The following is an 18,183-nucleotide window of genomic DNA, read 5'->3' as shown; positions in this document are numbered from 1 at the left end:
TAGACATAACTATGATTCCATAAATACAAAGCAAAAGTTAACTATGGTTATGTCTATGGACACGTGTCAAGCATTGGGGAGGGTGGTGAGGGTACACCTATGGTTAAAGTGATGAGCAAAAATGCACCCTTTTTTTTGATGTCTGACTTCTTTTCAGTTGTCAAAGTCAAACTCGAGTTTTAATTTGGGTAGTCGCGCCATTAGATGAGAAAAGCATTTTTGAAATATAAACAGTTTTATTTGGAAAGTAAAAAATATTGGACTTGCTTGACCTTGGGCTTATATCTCTGGGTATTTAATTTTACTAAATCGAGCAAAACCCAAATGGGTTTTTTCCCATGTTAGGTCCAAATAATTTTTAATACAAGGGATATTAGAGGAAGGGGATTCGAACACAAAATCTCGGATGCAGGGTAACTGTTTTTAACCACTTAAGCTACCAGTCCCTTACAAAATCCCTTACGAAATCAACCTATGTGATGTTGAGCTTGAACAAATGCCTCTTTCTACATGGCACACGTGGCCTCACTATAAGTTTTCCACGCAGCTGAAGTTAAGTGACTGGAGAGCAATTTGCTTTCACCCTTGACATGTACCTCTTTTGCTGATGTCCTTTAGGCCAAGAAAATGGGATTGAAACACCACTCACATTGTTTCACACTTTTAGTGCTGGAAATCATGTATATACTTCCTTGGCTGGCCTACTAAAAAATTGATCAAACACTAGTTGTAGACCTCATGATCTCACTAACCCATGTTTGGACATACTAAAATTATTTGATTGTGGTAGATGGAGGTCTCTGATAAATCAATTTCTGGTTTTTCTTGTGGTTGTAAATGTTTTCTTCTTGTTTGAAAAAGAAAAATTTGTGGATTCATATAGGATGGCTCCAATAATTGCCACTTGCTTTACCCTCTGGCATGTCAAATCATGACATTCCAATTTGAATCATGAAAGATGTGTGCAAGTGAATGTTTGTTCTTTACTTTCACAAAAGGTTTGAAAATTACTACTCAATGTTCATATATATATATGTGCATCTGGCTAGAAAGGGACCCTGTCGAACAACTGCTTAACCTGACCCTAGCCCCATATGGTAATTACAATGAAAGGTCAGTTGTTTTTAATGGAATCGATTTTTATGGATAAAACCAAGAAGAGACCATTGGGGAAAAATATATTACGAACGTTTTTATGGTCAACTTTTGATGAAATATCAGTACAGAGTAGTGATATTTAGAAGCTCACGTTTTAAGGTCAGTTTATTATGGATGCAAAGAATGTTAAAATTTCGATCGATGATAGTCATGAGACTAAATCTAAGGTATGTTGAATGAGGAAATGACAGTAGAGGTGAATGACTTTTCAGTTTGGGGGATTAGTAGGGATAAGCTTTTTATTTATTTATCAATACTGTGCTAATATCCTACCATTTTATAGGGATTAGATGAGATAAGTTTCTTCATGAGTAATCCATCTTCTACCCTGAACTTGGTCGAAATTTTAATTTTTTCATTTCATCCTTTAACATGCTTTAGTTATATGAAGTTATCATATCCTATCCAATCCTAGGCACCAAACGAGCCCCATAAGTATTTGCCCTTCTTTCGTATTCAATTGGAAAGGAGTTGGGAGTGGGCTTGGCATTGGATCATGCCTTGGTCTTTGTCGCCTCGGGGCTTGTTACAAATGAAGTAATGGGCCATTTCACAACACAAATTCAAACAAGGCATATGGGCTGGGCTTTTGTCCACTTTTAATAGTAGACCAAGCTTATGTTATGAATTGGTATATTCCAATACATTATGGAAAATAAAATCCGAGAGCTTTCTTTCTTGTTGACTTGGGAATGGGAATACGTGGAGGTGACAGTCAGTAAGATCCAAATGGAAAATGATGGCAACATCAGTGTGCTCGAATCCATCCATGTACAAAAGAATACGTCTAAAACAAAATCTAATTACCAAAGTCAATGAAAACGAAGTGAGATAGAGGAAGCTCCAATATTCGATCGTTGATTGATTTATAATTAAGTTCATCAAACAAATGCCATGCATAATACTCAACGCCCCACTTTTGAAAAGGACCGAACAAATTTTTGGATCTCTCACTTGGAATGTCGTTTACTGCTATAAACTTTATTTGAATTTTAATTTCAAATTATCAATTCGAACATTTTGTAATTGGCGTGGGTCCATCTTTCATCACCATGCTTGTTATTTATCCTAAACCCTAAACCCTTATTTATCCATCTGGCATGATGCCCTTGGTCCCAATAATTTCATATTTTTAGACAAGGCAATCTGGTTTTTTTTAGCTTGACTTTGAATTTGTGACTCTTTCAATTCAGGAAAATAGGGTTTCCTAAAACCTATTAGGAAAACTATGGGTACAATAAAGAAAGAGCGACACACATGTAAAACAATACACATTCAACCAATATTTCAAAAATCTACCTCTAACTTTAACTTCGCTTTCATTTATACCTTTTTGTTTGGTAGAATGGTCGTTAGACCCAATATGGATGTGATGCCTCTATCCGACCATACATGAGTGTAGACTTTGAACACATAATGTCTTTTAATAATATCGATACTAAATTATACTCCACCAAATGATGAATAAGTTAACGCAAATTAGGTGTAGTTGAACCCATGAGATTTTGCTGATCCTTTCAAATATCTCATAAAGAATTATTCAAGTAAAAAAATTTAAGCAAAAGCCAAGCAAACCCTTTTGAGATTTCATGATGTATTCTTGTAACTTTACATGTATATTTAACACATTAAATTCAAAGTCAAATGCAATATATAGAGGCACAGGAGAAAAATGAATATGCTAATCAATGTGAACATGAATACAATTAATTACCTGGTCAATGACGAGGCAATCAATGCCAATTCGCAATTTCAAAATATATATATAGGATTGTGAAAATGATTTTTCTTGATGCTAGGGTTGAAAGATATGTGATCCTTTTTCAAGACTTTATTTTGACCCCTCATTGTATGGAAGTCATCATCAAAAGGTAAAGATTGAGGGCATGTTTACGTAATCGGAATGTGAATGGGTAGAATAGGAGTCATTCTCATTCCGGATGACTCCTTTGTTTATTTACACTGGCGAAATGAACAGTAATGAGGGGCCCACAACAAATCTCATTCACGATTCCTGATATTGAAGAGATTTGATTCCGGAGAGGGGAGGTGGGATTGGAGAAGGGTGAAAGGGAATCAAGTTTTACATGCAAAAAATACCCCTCACAAATCTATTATTATTATTATTTTCATATGAAAAGTTGTAGTAGTCTTTGGTAAAAATACATAATTTGTTTAAGGGCATTTTCGTAATCAAAATGTTTTTCATTCCAATTCATGATGGATAGTAAACATTTAATAGGAATGAACTTTATTTTCATTCCAATTCTTGACAGTTAGTAAACAATTGGAATGCATGACTCCGATTCTTGGTTAACCCGATTCATGGTTACTCTGATTTCTGCTTATCTCGATTCTTGATTAGTAAACATGCCCTTAAGTTTATGATTAAGAATCTAACTATACATATACTCATAAAACCACCTTATTGCTAGAGGTCCCAAGTTCTGATCACCCTCCTTGCTGATTAAGAAAGAAAATAACCGAAACGAGAGAAAGTATGCCATTACCTTAGGACTGAGGGTGCAGACATGAAGTTTGAGTTAATTTCAAAGCTAGTGTCGTTGCCAAAGTGCAACATGAATGATTTTATGATGACGGACCATCCCACCAATACTCAGTAATTAACAGCTTGGTATGAGAGAGATTATTGTCGTGGAGTTCAGATATTATTTTAGTACATGATGCTGTATTATATTAATTAAATTCTAAGTAGCAAAAGAAATTTTTATTTAATTATCATGTTCTCCCTCTTAGTTACAGCCGTTCAAGCAACTTCATATTCAAGAGATGCCGGCCAAGGTCGGCTCTTACATAACATCTACAATATATATGGACAGAACACAACTGATTTGTTTAATTATAAGAGAAAATTAAGACTTATCAATTTCATCATTTGCATGCATAAGCTAGCTTAATATAATTAGCTCTCAATATCTGAAGAACTTATCCCAAGTGCCATGGGATCCTCCTTGAGTGCTTGCTGTAGTTCAGAGAAGGTAGATGAAGAAAGGTATGTTTAATATTTTCATTTTCTTCTTCTTCTCTACCTAAATATCAATTCCAAATTAAACTAGGTAATTAATTATTTATGTAAACTCTTAATAACTCTAGCTAGCATGATTTAGCTTGGATTGATTGTTTTTGTTAAAAGAAATTAAGTTTTGCTTGCTTGCTTGGAATTCTTAGGGCTACTCGTGAAATTGGCGGAGGTCAAGCGTCATGGAGAATATTTTCGTACAAGGAATTGCAGACGGCTACCAATGGTTTTAGTGATGACAATCTGCTTGGAGAAGGAGGGTTTGGAAGTGTCTATTGGGGCAAAACCAGTGATGGTCTCCAGGTAATTTTGAAAAGAAAAAAAAAAACTAATTAATACCCCATGTTACTCAGCCATGGTTTCTTTTTTATAATTGTTTGAGTACATATTTAAATTCAGATTGCTGTGAAGAAGTTGAAAGCAATGAATTCAAAAGCTGAAATGGAATTTGCAGTTGAGGTTGAAGTTCTTGGAAGGGTTAGGCACAAGAATTTGTTGGGGCTTAGGGGCTATTATGCTGGCGCTGATCAGAGGCTTATAGTCTATGATTACATGCCAAATCTTAGCTTACTTTCTCATTTGCATGGCCAATTTGCAAGCGAAGTTCAGCTGGATTGGAAAAGGAGAATGAAGGTTGCTATTGGCTCAGCTGAAGGCCTCCTGTAAGCATAATAAACTATACACTTAATTATATCGCTTCTTTTATTAATTGTTCAATTGAATTCGAAACTATTGACTACAACCACATTAAGGGTTGATCCAGTCCACCATAATATAATCAACCTACCAACTCGGCCCTTCAGTATAAGCACCATATGGATTTAAATAAAATATTTTAAAACATGAATTTTTTTTATTTAGAACAAGGGAATTCAAACTTAGGAGCTCTTTCAAAAAAAGAAAAAAAAAAAAAGAGTTTACAGATGGGATTTCAAGGTCAATTGTTTTGCACATGTAGTAAGATCAACATACAATAGAAAATGATTATGGTAATTGACAATGTTCTGCTGCTTTCGATTATATTTGAGTACTTGTGTTTACACCATATATATACTAATTGACCACATTATTAATCACATCTTTACCATAGATGAGAACCATTTCATAATTGAGCCCTTTCATATGATTCAAATTATGAAGGAGGGCAAATAATGAGGTAGGATTATAGTATGTCAAGGGTTAGATCTCTTCCAATATAACGAACAAAAGAATTTTTTTTTTTTTTTACATAAGTTGGTCTTTTCACCTCTATTCAAGAGATCACTTCACCAAAAAAATGTGTACAAATATTAGGTCTATTTTTTGCTTTCGTTACCAAATCAAACCAAATAAAATTGTACCAAATTCTATATATACCAAAACTTCTGGCATTCAAATACTTTGACAATTAAAGTGTTCTTGCTCATTGTATTTGTGGGTTTTAGGTACTTGCACCATGAGGTCACCCCACACATCATTCATAGAGACATAAAGGCAAGCAATGTGCTCTTGGATTCAGATTTCGAGCCACTAGTTGCAGATTTTGGGTTTGCCAAGCTAATCCCAGAAGGTGTAAGCCACATGACAACACGAGTCAAGGGCACATTAGGTTACCTAGCCCCTGAATATGCCATGTGGGGAAAAGTCTCTGAGAGCTGTGATGTGTACAGCTTTGGGATTCTTCTTTTAGAGCTTGTGACTGGAAGAAAGCCCATTGAGAAGCTCCCTGGTGGAGTGAAGAGGACAATAACTGAGTGGGCTGAGCCACTCATAACCAAAGGGAAGCTCAAGGAACTTGCTGACCCAAAACTCAGAGGAAACTTTGATGAAGCCCAATTGAAGCAAGCCATCAATGTTGCTGCCCTATGTGTGAAAAGTGAGCCTGAGAAAAGGCCTAAGATGAAGGAAGTGGTTGATATTTTAAAAGGGTATGAGGCTAAGGCCAGATTGACACCTTTGAGAATGGAAAGTGTGAGATATAAGGAGGAGCTTCTGGCACTTGACCAAGCTAGTGATGAGGAGGGAGATGGAGAGGCTGATGAAAGCAATAATGGTTATGGTGTTTTTAGTGCTATAGAGGTTCAGAAAATGCAGGATCCTTACAAGGTCCTTGGAGAGAGGAGAACGGCTAAATACAGGTGAGGGAAATAGGCCATTTTATTGTGCTCCATATATATAGCTCTGGATTGTCAATATAAGCTGTAAGTGTGTTCCGTAACAAGTGAAATTGGTTTGAGATGCAAATTTGAAGATGTATTGACTTTGGTTGCATGTATGGACTTTGAATATGCATGTATTGACTGAATTGTCCAATTATTGGTCCTTATATTTTGGACTGAATTGTACTTTGGGTTCTTTTAGTCTCAATTAAGCGATATCTCACATAGAGAGATTCGAACACAAGACCTTGAATGCAGGATACAAGTCCCTTGCTATATGATATATATCCTTCTAGTTAACTATAACCATTGAAATTGGGCCCAAAAATCACATTTCCAACAAATTTATTTGTAGAAATATGAAGTAAGGGTTAATTAAAGAGAGTTGTTATTGACACTTTAAAATAGTAATCATATAAATTAGATGCTAATAACAACTCCCTATGAAAATTGAAACTATACATAGATGAAATTGAGTTCAAACTACAAGACCACATATACAATTAATCCTCATGTTTTTTTTTTTCTTTTGGGAGTTAGAATTATAGTTTAGTCAATAATATATTAATTAATTGAAGGTACAACCGAAACATCCAATTATAAAAAAGAAACATATCATCATGTGCTGATGATGCCTCAAATTGGTTTAGGATGGTTCCTCTTGGAATACTCTTTGCTGACCAACCCCTACCCCACACCATCAAAAGAAAATTGGTGTTTTCTTTTTCTTTTTTAATCTTTTGAGAAAGGGGGAATGCAATAATAAAGACAATAATAATAATAATAATAATAATTACATCCATAAACATGAGTTATCTACTTGTTTACTTGATTTCCAAGTAGTTATCTATTACAAAGCTAAACGCTTACTAAACTTTAAAATGATATGCAAATGATTTGTAACTCAAGTGGTTAAGAATAGTATTTATCTCTGCACCCGATGACATCATCATTTTACCAATAAACACAATGCCAATACAAAAAACACATAACTAGAGTCTCCTACTCTGAAATTCAACATGTGTATCATGAAGAAAATTTGGTTATTGATGTTTTGGCAAATTTGGGTCATCATCAACAAAATCTTTGTATTTGATTTAATATGTTCCCAAATTCTATGGCTATGTGATTGTTATTTGATGGAAGGAATTTAGAGATTCCTCGAGGATCCGCCTTGTAATTGTTTTATTGTACTTTAAAAAAAAAAGTAATAACTAGAGTCTCCTATTTTATCAACTTGTGTAGCCTATTTTTTGTTCTTCTCTGTCTATCTCTCTGTTATCCAAGGATGAAGTAAGAAACTGTAGTGTCCAATCAACGTTTCATGAATCATGATAAAGGGAAGGGGCTCTTTTTGAAGTGGCACATAGAAACCCTTCCTACCAAATCCAACAAAGTAGCACTTTTTTCTCTTTTGGCTATATTTTGGACGAGTCTCTTCTTTTGGCTTACAAAGCAAGACAAATCAAATACGTGCCCACCAACTTTGCTTATACCCCAAAGCACCCAACCACAACACTTAATTGTGTAGCTAGAGTAGCTAGAGAGAGAGAGAGAGAGAGAGAGAGAGAGAGAGAGAGAGAGAGAGAGAGAGAGAGAGAACAGTCGTCCAATTGCCACTGTAAAAAAGAGGTTTTCATGCTTCTTAAACAAGACTAATGGAATGAGAGCTAAGCTGGCCTCACACTACTCTAAGTCTCCAACTGACTTCATCATTCTGTTATTTCTGTGCATATATCTGCATATATATATATATTCTTAAATTGAGTTGATGTGCTTCCATGGTCAACAACAATCACAACAAGTACACAAATAACTCAAACTGCTTCACATACTCATTTGCAAACACAATGGTCCCTTCAGCCCCTGCTAAAATACTCATAGGCATCTCCACAGACCCAAATGATAGCCAAGAGTTGCTCTCATGGGCAATCAAAGTTCTATCTCATCCAAATGATACCATTGTTGCCATACATGTTCTTGGTCAGTATGTTTGAATTAATTTACCATAGTTTTTTATTGATCTTTTTATTTTTGGATATCTCATTCATTTACCTGCTAATTCAAATTTAAAGAAAAATTAGTGAGTGTGGAAGAATTGCATTTTTAACATAGCCAATTTCATCAGTGAATTTATTTGTATGTGTTATTGAATTTGCTATGTCTTGCACGATTGACTAATTTTCAGTTGGGGAGGAGAGGAAGAAGCGCGATTTAGTGGCGAAAAAGCAATCACAGCTTCGTCGAGCAAAAGCCTATGTGATATCTGTGCTTGGAGAATTTGCCAGGGCTTGCCAATCTAAGCAGGTGACCTGAAGTAATAAGTGATGTGGAAGATTATCAACTTCTTTTGAAAATTGTAACAAGCTTAGTATCAGTAACCTGCTGATGCAGTATATTCTACAGTAGAGTTATAAGGCTAATCTGCAAATAACCATTAATTTTCAAAGACTAATCTGTAAATACAATTAATTTTCAGGTGAATTTGGAAGCCAAAGTAGTTTTTAGCTCCAGCATTGGAAAAGGTCTAATTGTGGAAACAAAATCAACTTCAGCAGACTATCTTCTTCTTTGTGGCTCAAGAAACCATTCAATTAGGTGGAAACAAGCTTAGTCTGAAAAGTTTCAATGTTTTTTAAATATGATCTCTCATGACTGACATTTTCCCCTCACTGAATTAGAACTCCATCCATTACAAAATATTGCTTCAAGCATGCCCCAGATAGCTGCTCTCTGGTTTTATTTGGGAAGTCTAAGCAACCTCAAGAAAATTCAGATTCACATTCTACAGACTCAAAAGGTAACTTATTTCGAAAGCTTTTTTCGGATAGCATAAGAATTATTTTCGTGGACTGTATTCTAATCTGTCCCTAATTACAGAAAACCTTCAACCAAGTCCAATTCATAGTGGCAGAACTACATCCTCTTCTAAAAAGCAAACTGTCCAAGAAACAAGGAATACAAATCCTTCACCAAGAACTGTTCTAGGTGAATTTGAAGCAGAATCTCAGAGCACAGACGATTATAGCGGTAGCTATGGGGACTCTGCCCTCACAGAGTCTCCTTCTCTGGCTCCTCCCATGTTCAAGAGCCAAATAAAAATAAGGAAGCGAGGATTGTCACCTTGCAGAATTATTACTTCTTTTTTAGGTTCACCATTCAGAAAAAGAACTGGCAGTTTATCCAACAACGAAAAGAGGTTACCTTTGTTGAAGTGCTTCAGCTACGGGGAGATCATGGCTGCTACAAATAGCTTCCACCCAGGTAAAAGTGACTGTACAATTAGTTGTCACAATAATATTGAATATTTCTGATAAATTTTTTAAAATTGTGGTGTTTCATGAACCTCGTAGTGCTGTTGGTTTTTGCTTATTTGAAATTCTCATATCATTTGGCTCTTCTGAGTTTCAGATAATATGGTAGGTCGAGGTGGATATTCAGAAGTGTATAAGGGTGACCTTTCTGATGGACGAACCATTGCGGTTAAGATGTTGGCCAAGGACAGCAAGGATGCTAACAAGGAAAAAGAGTTCCTCATGGAATTGGGTGTAATTTTACACGTCTGTCATCCTAATACAGCTAACTTAGTCGGTTGCTGCATTGAAAATGGACTCTACCTGATTTTCGATTTCTCTCAAAATGGAAATTTGTCATCTGCTCTGCATGGTAAGAACAATACACTGCCTCAATTTCAGTAGGATTCACATGCATATATATATCTGTAAACATTGTATGAAGACTTTGGGGAAAAAAAAAAAAATCGAAATATGTTGTACCTGGAGGGGAAGAAAAGGGACATACCATTGAAAGTAATAGTCGATTTTTTCATTGAGACTAATTAATTAGAGCAAGTTCACTTAATTTTGCAATCAACAAGCTGAGTTTCTCAACTTTCACCAATTATATTCATGACCTGTTCAATTGTACACATTAAGTATGCCTGATATGAACAACTTGCTGATTACTTGAGACCCTCTCAAACAATATTTCTTCAGGGAGATCTTGCGAGTCACTTTCGTGGCCTATCAGATACAAGATTGCCATTGGAGTTGCAAGGGGTCTGAATTATCTACATAAATGTTGCAAGCACCGAATAATACATCGAGACATAAAAGCCTCAAATGTCCTTCTAGGACCAGATTATGAACCACAGGTGAAGAAGCAAACAACTTACTTCAGTACAATGAGCTTGATAGCGTTATCGATCCATCTAAATTCAGATGTAATTTTATCTCTGTGTAGATTACAGACTTTGGACTAGCAAAGTGGCTTCCTAACAAATGGACTCACCATGCTGTGATTCCGATTGAGGGTACATTTGGATACTTAGCACCAGAGTACTTCATGCATGGAATTGTGGATGAAAAAATAGATGTTTTTGCATTTGGGGTTCTTCTTCTTGAAATTGTAACCGGAAGAAAGCCTGTGGATTCATCAAAGCAAAACCTTCTCCTCTGGGTAAGGAATTTCTAAACTATATAAAACGCATGTACACATACACACACACACACACACACACACCCATACACCCATACATATAAGCCTGTGGAAGATCAAAGATGCACCCAATCTATGTTCTGCTACAGAAGCTATTTCTTGTTTCATGAAACTTGAAAAAAAAAAGGGGGTAAAATGAAAGACTGACTTGTTAGAAGCAGAAAAAGGGCAAATAAAGACTTTAGAAGCTCCAAGCATGCCTCTCTTCTTGATATTGGATCAAGCAAACTGCAAAATTCCTCATTTTACAATATATATTTGTATGTAGGCAAAGCCTCTTATGGAATCAGGGGAAATAGAAAAACTAGCTGATCCAAAACTGGAAGGAAAATATGATGCAGAACAACTGCACAGAGTAGTGCTTACAGCTTCGTGTTGCGTGAGGCAATCCTCGGTATGGCGTCCGCCAATGAGTGAGGTACATCACTGATTCATTATGCATTATTCTGGGCACAATAAATTCATCTCATCATAAATTGAACTACGATTCTTTATATATATATATATATATATATATATATATATATATATATATATATATATATATATATCTGTTCTTCTTTTTGGCTTAGGTGTTGGAGCTTCTAACCCATGGCCATAACTCAGAGGTTGCAAAAAGCTGGATCCCTAAGTTTTCATCAGATGAGTTGGATGATTACTCCATGGTTTTTGGATATGATGTTCCAGTAGATATTGATTTGGAGGCCTACTTATGAGTATTAGACCCTTGTTTTTATTTATTTATTTTCTGCATTATGATTTTAGGTTTAATTACTTGTGAAAAAAGAGAGGTCCAGTTGACTGTGTAAAACATAAAATTAAAAAAAAATTAAAAAAAAAGTTGGCTTCTTCCTTGTAAATTTTTCCATTTTGTTTGGGTAATTCAAATACCACAATTCTGTTAAATTCTTGATGCAGCCTAAAGCCAGAATCTACTATAACCTAATAACTACAATTGCCTCAACTCTGAGTTGAGAGGAAAAAGAGAACACAACGGCGCACCCGAATCGAGAACAAGAACAAAATTTGCACTCAAACAGTTGACTTTCAAATTCCAGAACAGGTTTGAATTTGTACAGTTTTGGTCAAAGAACAAAAATTTCTGAGATGAAAAACAAAGAAGCTGGTCTAAATTCTTAAACACGATAAAGGTACCTCCTCGAGGTTCTAAAACTGTAGGGCGATGCCAACTTTTCTTCTTCTTCTACCTCCTCTGTTTTCGACATAAAACACCGGTTTATAAATTGCAGCTTCACATACTTGTCTTTCAACTTATGACTATGATTCTTGAGCAACGCATTGTTGGGAATTTTAGTCGGCAATTCAGGAACCTTTTCTTGTTGTTTTTCAGCTTCAAATCTTCTTTTTCGCTGCATATTCTTTCCAGATTGAACCGACGGCTCTGTTTCAATTTCCTTCATGTTGATGACTTGTTCTGATGGGGGCATTGCTACGGGGTTTGGGAAATACTCATCACCAATCTTTATCCACTCTTTCCCAAACACTGACATAAATTTTTCTTCTTCTTCTTCGTCTTGAGATGACATCGAAAGGTGGTCTTTTGGCTTCTCGGCTTGCTCTGGCATTTGCCCGGATTTTCTCTCTGTTTGGTTCACTTTCATGGAAAATTTCCCAGATGGGTTTTTGTGAAACTTGCTGAAAGATTTTCCTATTCTCCAGCTCCTTCTCCTTCTTCTCTTTCTCCTTCTTGATCTGTGCTAACAGAATTGGGAATGTTTGTTAACCACTTTGTGTGATGTGGATAGGAAAAGAGTAGGTGTTAAAATTTGGAGGGAAAAACTAAACAGAAAGGCCCCTTCGTAACGGTTAACGACTTTGTGACTCGGACAGTGTTTGTCAATAATTTTTTTGGTTACAGAAAATACAATACCATTTATTGAGGAAAGAGAGAGAACTGAGGAAGTTGTTGAAGGCATTATTTATTTATTAATTTTTTTCTTTGGTATGACAAGGTACTTTTTCTTATAGATACACAGAGATTTATGTTTACTTACTAGGAATAGTAAGGGGTTTGTAGTGGTATTAAGAGCAGCTCGAGGTCTTATGTTCAAATTTGATGGGGAGAAGGTATTTCAAACACAAGCCTCCAACGAAATTGCACCAGCACTAGAAATATAGAACAAACACTCACAATATGTGGCTAAACTTAGTTGCGTTTTCTTATTATATATTCTCCAAAAATTCAAAATGATCCACTGGTCTACAAGAAAAGATTTCAATAATAACTACCTCCTAGCAAAATACGGAAAACCCAAAACACAAGGAGTGAAAAACATAATTCCAGTACAAGCAGGAAAAATAAAACATAAGAAAAATATAAAAGGAATTAAATCATCAATAGAGAAAACGCAATCTCCTAATTTATTTAGGGACAATGCTTGGCTCCTGATATATCAGGAGCCATTCCTCCTCCGTTGCTGACGTGGCTTCCTTAAAAAACAACACGTGTTTCTTCTTCTTCTTTTATTTTTTTTAACTGTTTTTCTTTCAACTCCATGAACTCAAGCCTTAGTTCCGAGAAAAAATAAGGATTAGAAACCACCTATACACTACTCGACCACCAAAACCCATGTGGCCAAGGCAAACCCAGCCACACCGTCGTGACCCCAAGCCACCCCTAGGCAAACCCAACCCCATTACTGTCACCTCTCTCTCTTCTCTGTATCAATTCCCATCTCCTCTCTCTCTGCTATGTATCAATTCCTAAATCATAATCCCATCTCTTCTCTCTCTGCTATGTATCAATTCCTAAATCCTAATCCCATCTCCTCTCTCTGCTCTGTATCGATTCCGGCCCAATTCGACAGAATTAATGGATTTAGCCCCCTTTTGAACAATAAAATGCATATATAAAATTGATAGCCCCTTGTCCAATTGGGAAGCCATCTGTTTCAATAAATGCTTTTGAGTTTTGAGCTTTGGCTGTGGTGGTTATGGAGGTTGTAATAAGGAGGGTGGTGATGATAGTTATAGTCAGACCCTAAAATCAGTCAAGTTCATGTCTTTTGTTGTGATGTGAGAAATGCTCTGAAAATCAGCTTCCCAAAACCCTTCGATTGGCTATGGATTTTAAAGAGGGTAAAATTTCCTAAATCAGCTTTCCTTTCCAAGGTTACAATGTCAACAAAGAAGCTTTACTTACCTAAAATTTCCAAATGGTTTTATATTTGTTCCTGTAATGGTTTTATATTTGTAGATATTGGTTATGATGAAACTCATAACTTGTTTATCTGGAACCCATCAACTAGATTCGTCCGCAAATTGCCTATCCCAGATTTTGTGGTTGTGGCAGAAACAGATTTTGTGCTTGAGTTAATGGAGTTTAAAGAAAAACAGTAAAAAGAACAAAAGAAGAAGAAGAAACACGTGTTGTTTTTTTAAGAAAGCCACATCAGCTATGGAGGAGGAATGGCTCCTGATATATCAGGAGCCAAGCATTGTCCTTTATTTAGGGCAATAAACTTTTAGGTAATTAGGAGGCTTGACTGATCTCTTGGGCTTCCCTAATTTGGCTGCAACAGTTGCCTTTTCGGTGACAAGATTATCAACTGATTGAGTTGATTGGGATGCTTCACATCAGAATCCCCCCTTCCCCAATATGTCTTGTATAAGAAAAAGGGGCTTTTGATAGAAATGGTCCTTGAACTTATGTTCGAGTTCCATTTTGGCCCTCTAACTAAATTTTTCACTTCAGTGGTCCTCTAACTCTCTCTTTTGTATCAAATTGGTTCTACTGTCAAATTTTGCCGTCAAATTGAGGGGTAAAACATTGAATTTGAGCATTAATCTCCTATATATGACCAACTCAGCTATGTAACAAACAATTCCCTTCATAAGCTATTACTCTCTCTCCCAAATTGAAACCTGAAGTGTCCTTTGTATCCCATAAGAGTAACGGCTTATGGAGGGAAATGTTCATAGATGAGTTAGTCGTTTTAGAGGAGAATAGTGCCCAATCCCAATTTGATGACAAATTTGATGGAACTTGACGGTAGGACCAATTTGACACGAAAGAGAGAGTTGGAGGACCACTGGAGTGAAAATTTTAGTTAGAGGGAAAAAATGGAACTCATGCATAAGTTCAAGGACTATTTTGGTGAAAACCCCAAATAAAAAAAATTACTTACTAGGAACGACGAAGTCATAAATCAGTGAATTAGGGAGTGAGTTTTATCACCTTGTCAAAAAATGAAAAAGAGAAAAAATTGAATTGGATTGATTGGTAATTCCTTAATTCTTTCTTCACTGCCCAATTAAATTATACAATGTGTTGAATTTTTGGGACAATTAAATAAGGGTGTTGATTTTCCCACTCCCTCTTCGTCCATTTACACTCCATTTTGTTTTTTACTATAACATACAAGGGAAGTGTAAGTGGACAAAAGATGAGTGGGAACATACAATTCCCAACAAATGGAGTGTAAATAGACAAAAGAGGAGCAAGAAAATCTGCTCCCTTAAATAAATTGGGTTTCTGGGGTATATAATTCCTTATTTTTCTTTTTTCACTACCAACTAAATTAGAAAATGCGTTGTTTCATAATAAAATAAATTTCAGTTTCTTCATCCATCCTGGTTTTGGGTTGATTCTTGGCCCTTCATGTTCATCATTTTTCTTCTAAATCTTAGTTTTTGTATAATTTTCACAAACATACTCCTAGTTAAGAGGTGGGCGGAAGATCATGAGAGAAGGGATGGGAGAGTGAGATGGATATAATGATAACGATAAGGTGCAAATTGTGAGTTTTAATTTGATACAATTATGGGGTTATCGGGGATGTGCCACTACTCGACTTGAAATCACTATAGTAAAAAAGATTATAGAGTCACATGCGTCAACTCCACAAACTTTCTAAACCACAAAACTATGAAGGAACACCAACTTGGGTGCCTAAGAACAATAAGATAAAGTTTGATGGCGTTGGAGGATGGCTCTTTCTGCTTCCTGACACGTTCGGCCCTGGTATGCCTGGACTCAAGGCGGGCATGGCAACATTGAAGTATGAGGATTTGAAATTAATGGATTCTAAATCCTAGAATTTCAAACTTCATTGTTTGGATAAAAAAAAAAGGTTGCTGTTAGAATTTGTGTGAAAGGATTTCAAATAAAATGTAATTATTTAGAAAAGAAAAAAGAAAATCAATCAGTTAAATACTACAGAAAATGAAAAATATATATATTTAAGAATCACTTAAAAATGTAAACAAAAAATGAAAGGAAAAGAATTGAAAAACCAACTCATACAATTTCATTTTCTTTTAAATTTTCCTTCCATTTTCCCACTGAGATGGAGGAGAGAGAAGAGATATGAGAAATGATGAGAGAGGAGGATATGTAGAGACGTGAGATGGGAAAGAGAAGGATGCTAGAGAGGTATGCATCTCACTAATAACATGCGCTCAAATTCCTAGTTTTAGAAGTCATTTGAAATCCTTGTATTTTTGGCCTATCAAATTTTAGGTGAATTTGAACCCAGACACAACCACCGCCTGCAATCCTCTCCGTTTAAGGGTTTTCCCTTGGAACCAAACCTCTAGTTTTCTCCTTCGGTTAATAAACCGGGCTTCTCTCCCCGCAACATGTTGTGGAGAGCTTTCATCCCGGTTTTTTGCTGGGTTTTGCTTTCCTTGCTTTTGCAAGGTTCTCGTCTTTTCCTCAATTTTCTTGGGGTCTACTCTCCAGCCTCTTGGGCTAGGTTTTATGCGTCTTTGTAGATATGATGCTTTGGCCCTTTATAAAGTTGGTTTGAGGTCGTATTAGATTTATTATAGCTCTATTTATTTATGGAGCTGGAGTTGTTAGTCATGGGTGGATCTACCATTTTCTGGGTGTTGTGAGATTAAGTGGGTTTCTGGAGGCAATGCGGCATTCTTTGGCCAGGTGAATGTTGAGCGATAAGGCCCTTCCACTTTTGGTGCTTCTAGTTCCCTATTAGTGCAAAATATGTTGATCTATCAAGATCTCTCTGGAGCACTAGTGCTGCAAGGAGTCTTCTTGATCATCTATCTTTCAATTATGAGTGAGCTCGGCTTGATCTTGTCTTGTTCTATACTCATTGTCTTGCTGGATTTAATTTTCGAGATTTATTGTATGTTACAACCTTCATTTGAGGTGTGTTCTTACTGTAAGTCTCTTGCATTTTGCCCATACTCTAAAAAAAAAATTAGGTTGACCAAATCTAAATCCACTAATTAATAGGCCCAAACGACCTCAAATACATTTTTTTGTTGCCAAAGTTAGGAATGGAGAAGGGGGAAAACTCGAACACATGGGTACCAAAGACGCTTGAACCCAGGGGCACTTGGAAGCACACCAAGGACTTGGGCCAGTCTAACTAACCCCCCATTGGACATAAAATACTTTAAAACACCTAATTCATTTAGGCCCACTTCTTACAAAATTTTTAACACACCCTTTGGATCTACATATTTGGATTTGGATTTAAATTTCAAATCTATCTAGAGATTTGAAATCCAAATGTTGGATTAAATATTGGAAAATGTTTGATATGTGTGTAGAGATTTTTCATTTTGTGTTTTTGATGAATTATTTTTGCATATGTTTCAAAATGTGATTTGAAGTAGGAATGATGGAAGCAGTGCCCTTAAATATTTGACAACAAAAATTTCAGTAGGGATTTCAAACAAAATCAAACTAAAATAAGATTTGTAATTAAATTAGAAAGGAAAAAAAATTATTCCAAAAAAAAAAAAAACTTTTTCCCTCTTTCCCTCCAATTTTGTTGCCCTCGAATCAAACACTCCAATTCATGAGAGATCTGAGAGAGATTGGAGAGAGAGAGATCAAGAGAGAAGGAGGAGAGAGATCGGGATATTCAATTGCTAAATCGTGAAAGAGATCATGTATTCCAATCTAGGACTCAATGCACAAGAGATGTTCGACGAATTGTTTGATAAAATTGAACATTGTATTACATGCAGAAGTTGTTTGTTGACCAATCAAAAGCTGCAAGGTCTTCAACTAATCGCATGTTTGTTCTGTATGAGCTTTGTTTGATAAAATGATAGTATAAATGCTTTCCTCAGGTTGGTAAACTTCTTGTTTCTTTGAGCAAAACAGATAAAAGGAAAATTAGAGAATCAGATACAACGATTTTCCTTCTTCTGTGCTAAAGAGGTTAGCTCATCAGCTACCAATTAGCTTCAGTGTAAACATGCTTCCAAAGAAAATTTCTTATTTTAGTTCCACAATTCCTTGCTTGATATAGTTTCAGATTTATTTATATTGCATGTCTTATTATTGGATGAGTAAAAAGAGCCACATTTTATGTTTTACACAAGACCCTCGAAATTTCATAGATTGAGTTT

General features: G+C 35.8%; 2 protein-coding genes across 2 annotated transcripts; both read left to right on the top strand.

Moving 5' to 3' along the window:
* The first annotated feature begins 4,024 nt into the window (after positions 1-4,024).
* Positions 4,025-6,580, top strand: LOC110773149 (PTI1-like tyrosine-protein kinase At3g15890). The gene is made up of 4 exons (XM_021977656.2): positions 4,025-4,171; positions 4,348-4,501; positions 4,598-4,860; positions 5,623-6,580. Exons 1-4 carry the CDS (start codon positions 4,119-4,121, stop codon positions 6,317-6,319), a joined length of 1,167 nt encoding a protein of 388 aa, XP_021833348.1. The 5' UTR covers positions 4,025-4,118; the 3' UTR covers positions 6,320-6,580.
* Positions 6,581-8,102: 1,522 nt separating this feature from the next.
* On the top strand, positions 8,103-11,782 carry LOC110773148 (Protein kinase superfamily protein). The gene is made up of 10 exons (XM_021977655.2): positions 8,103-8,319; positions 8,525-8,643; positions 8,816-8,934; positions 9,018-9,136; positions 9,217-9,600; positions 9,748-10,002; positions 10,332-10,489; positions 10,579-10,794; positions 11,102-11,251; positions 11,406-11,782. Exons 1-10 carry the CDS (start codon positions 8,118-8,120, stop codon positions 11,547-11,549), a joined length of 1,866 nt encoding a protein of 621 aa, XP_021833347.2. The 5' UTR covers positions 8,103-8,117; the 3' UTR covers positions 11,550-11,782.
* Positions 11,783-18,183: the final 6,401 nt, after the last annotated feature.

The sequence above is a fragment of the Prunus avium genome, chromosome 1 (assembly GCF_965620075.1).
Source record: "Prunus avium chromosome 1, drPruAviu1.hap1.1, whole genome shotgun sequence".
In the NCBI taxonomy this organism is placed as follows: domain Eukaryota; kingdom Viridiplantae; phylum Streptophyta; class Magnoliopsida; order Rosales; family Rosaceae; genus Prunus; species Prunus avium.
The sequence above is the reverse complement of the archived record's forward strand: the minus strand, read 5'-3'. Positions and strand labels throughout refer to the sequence as shown.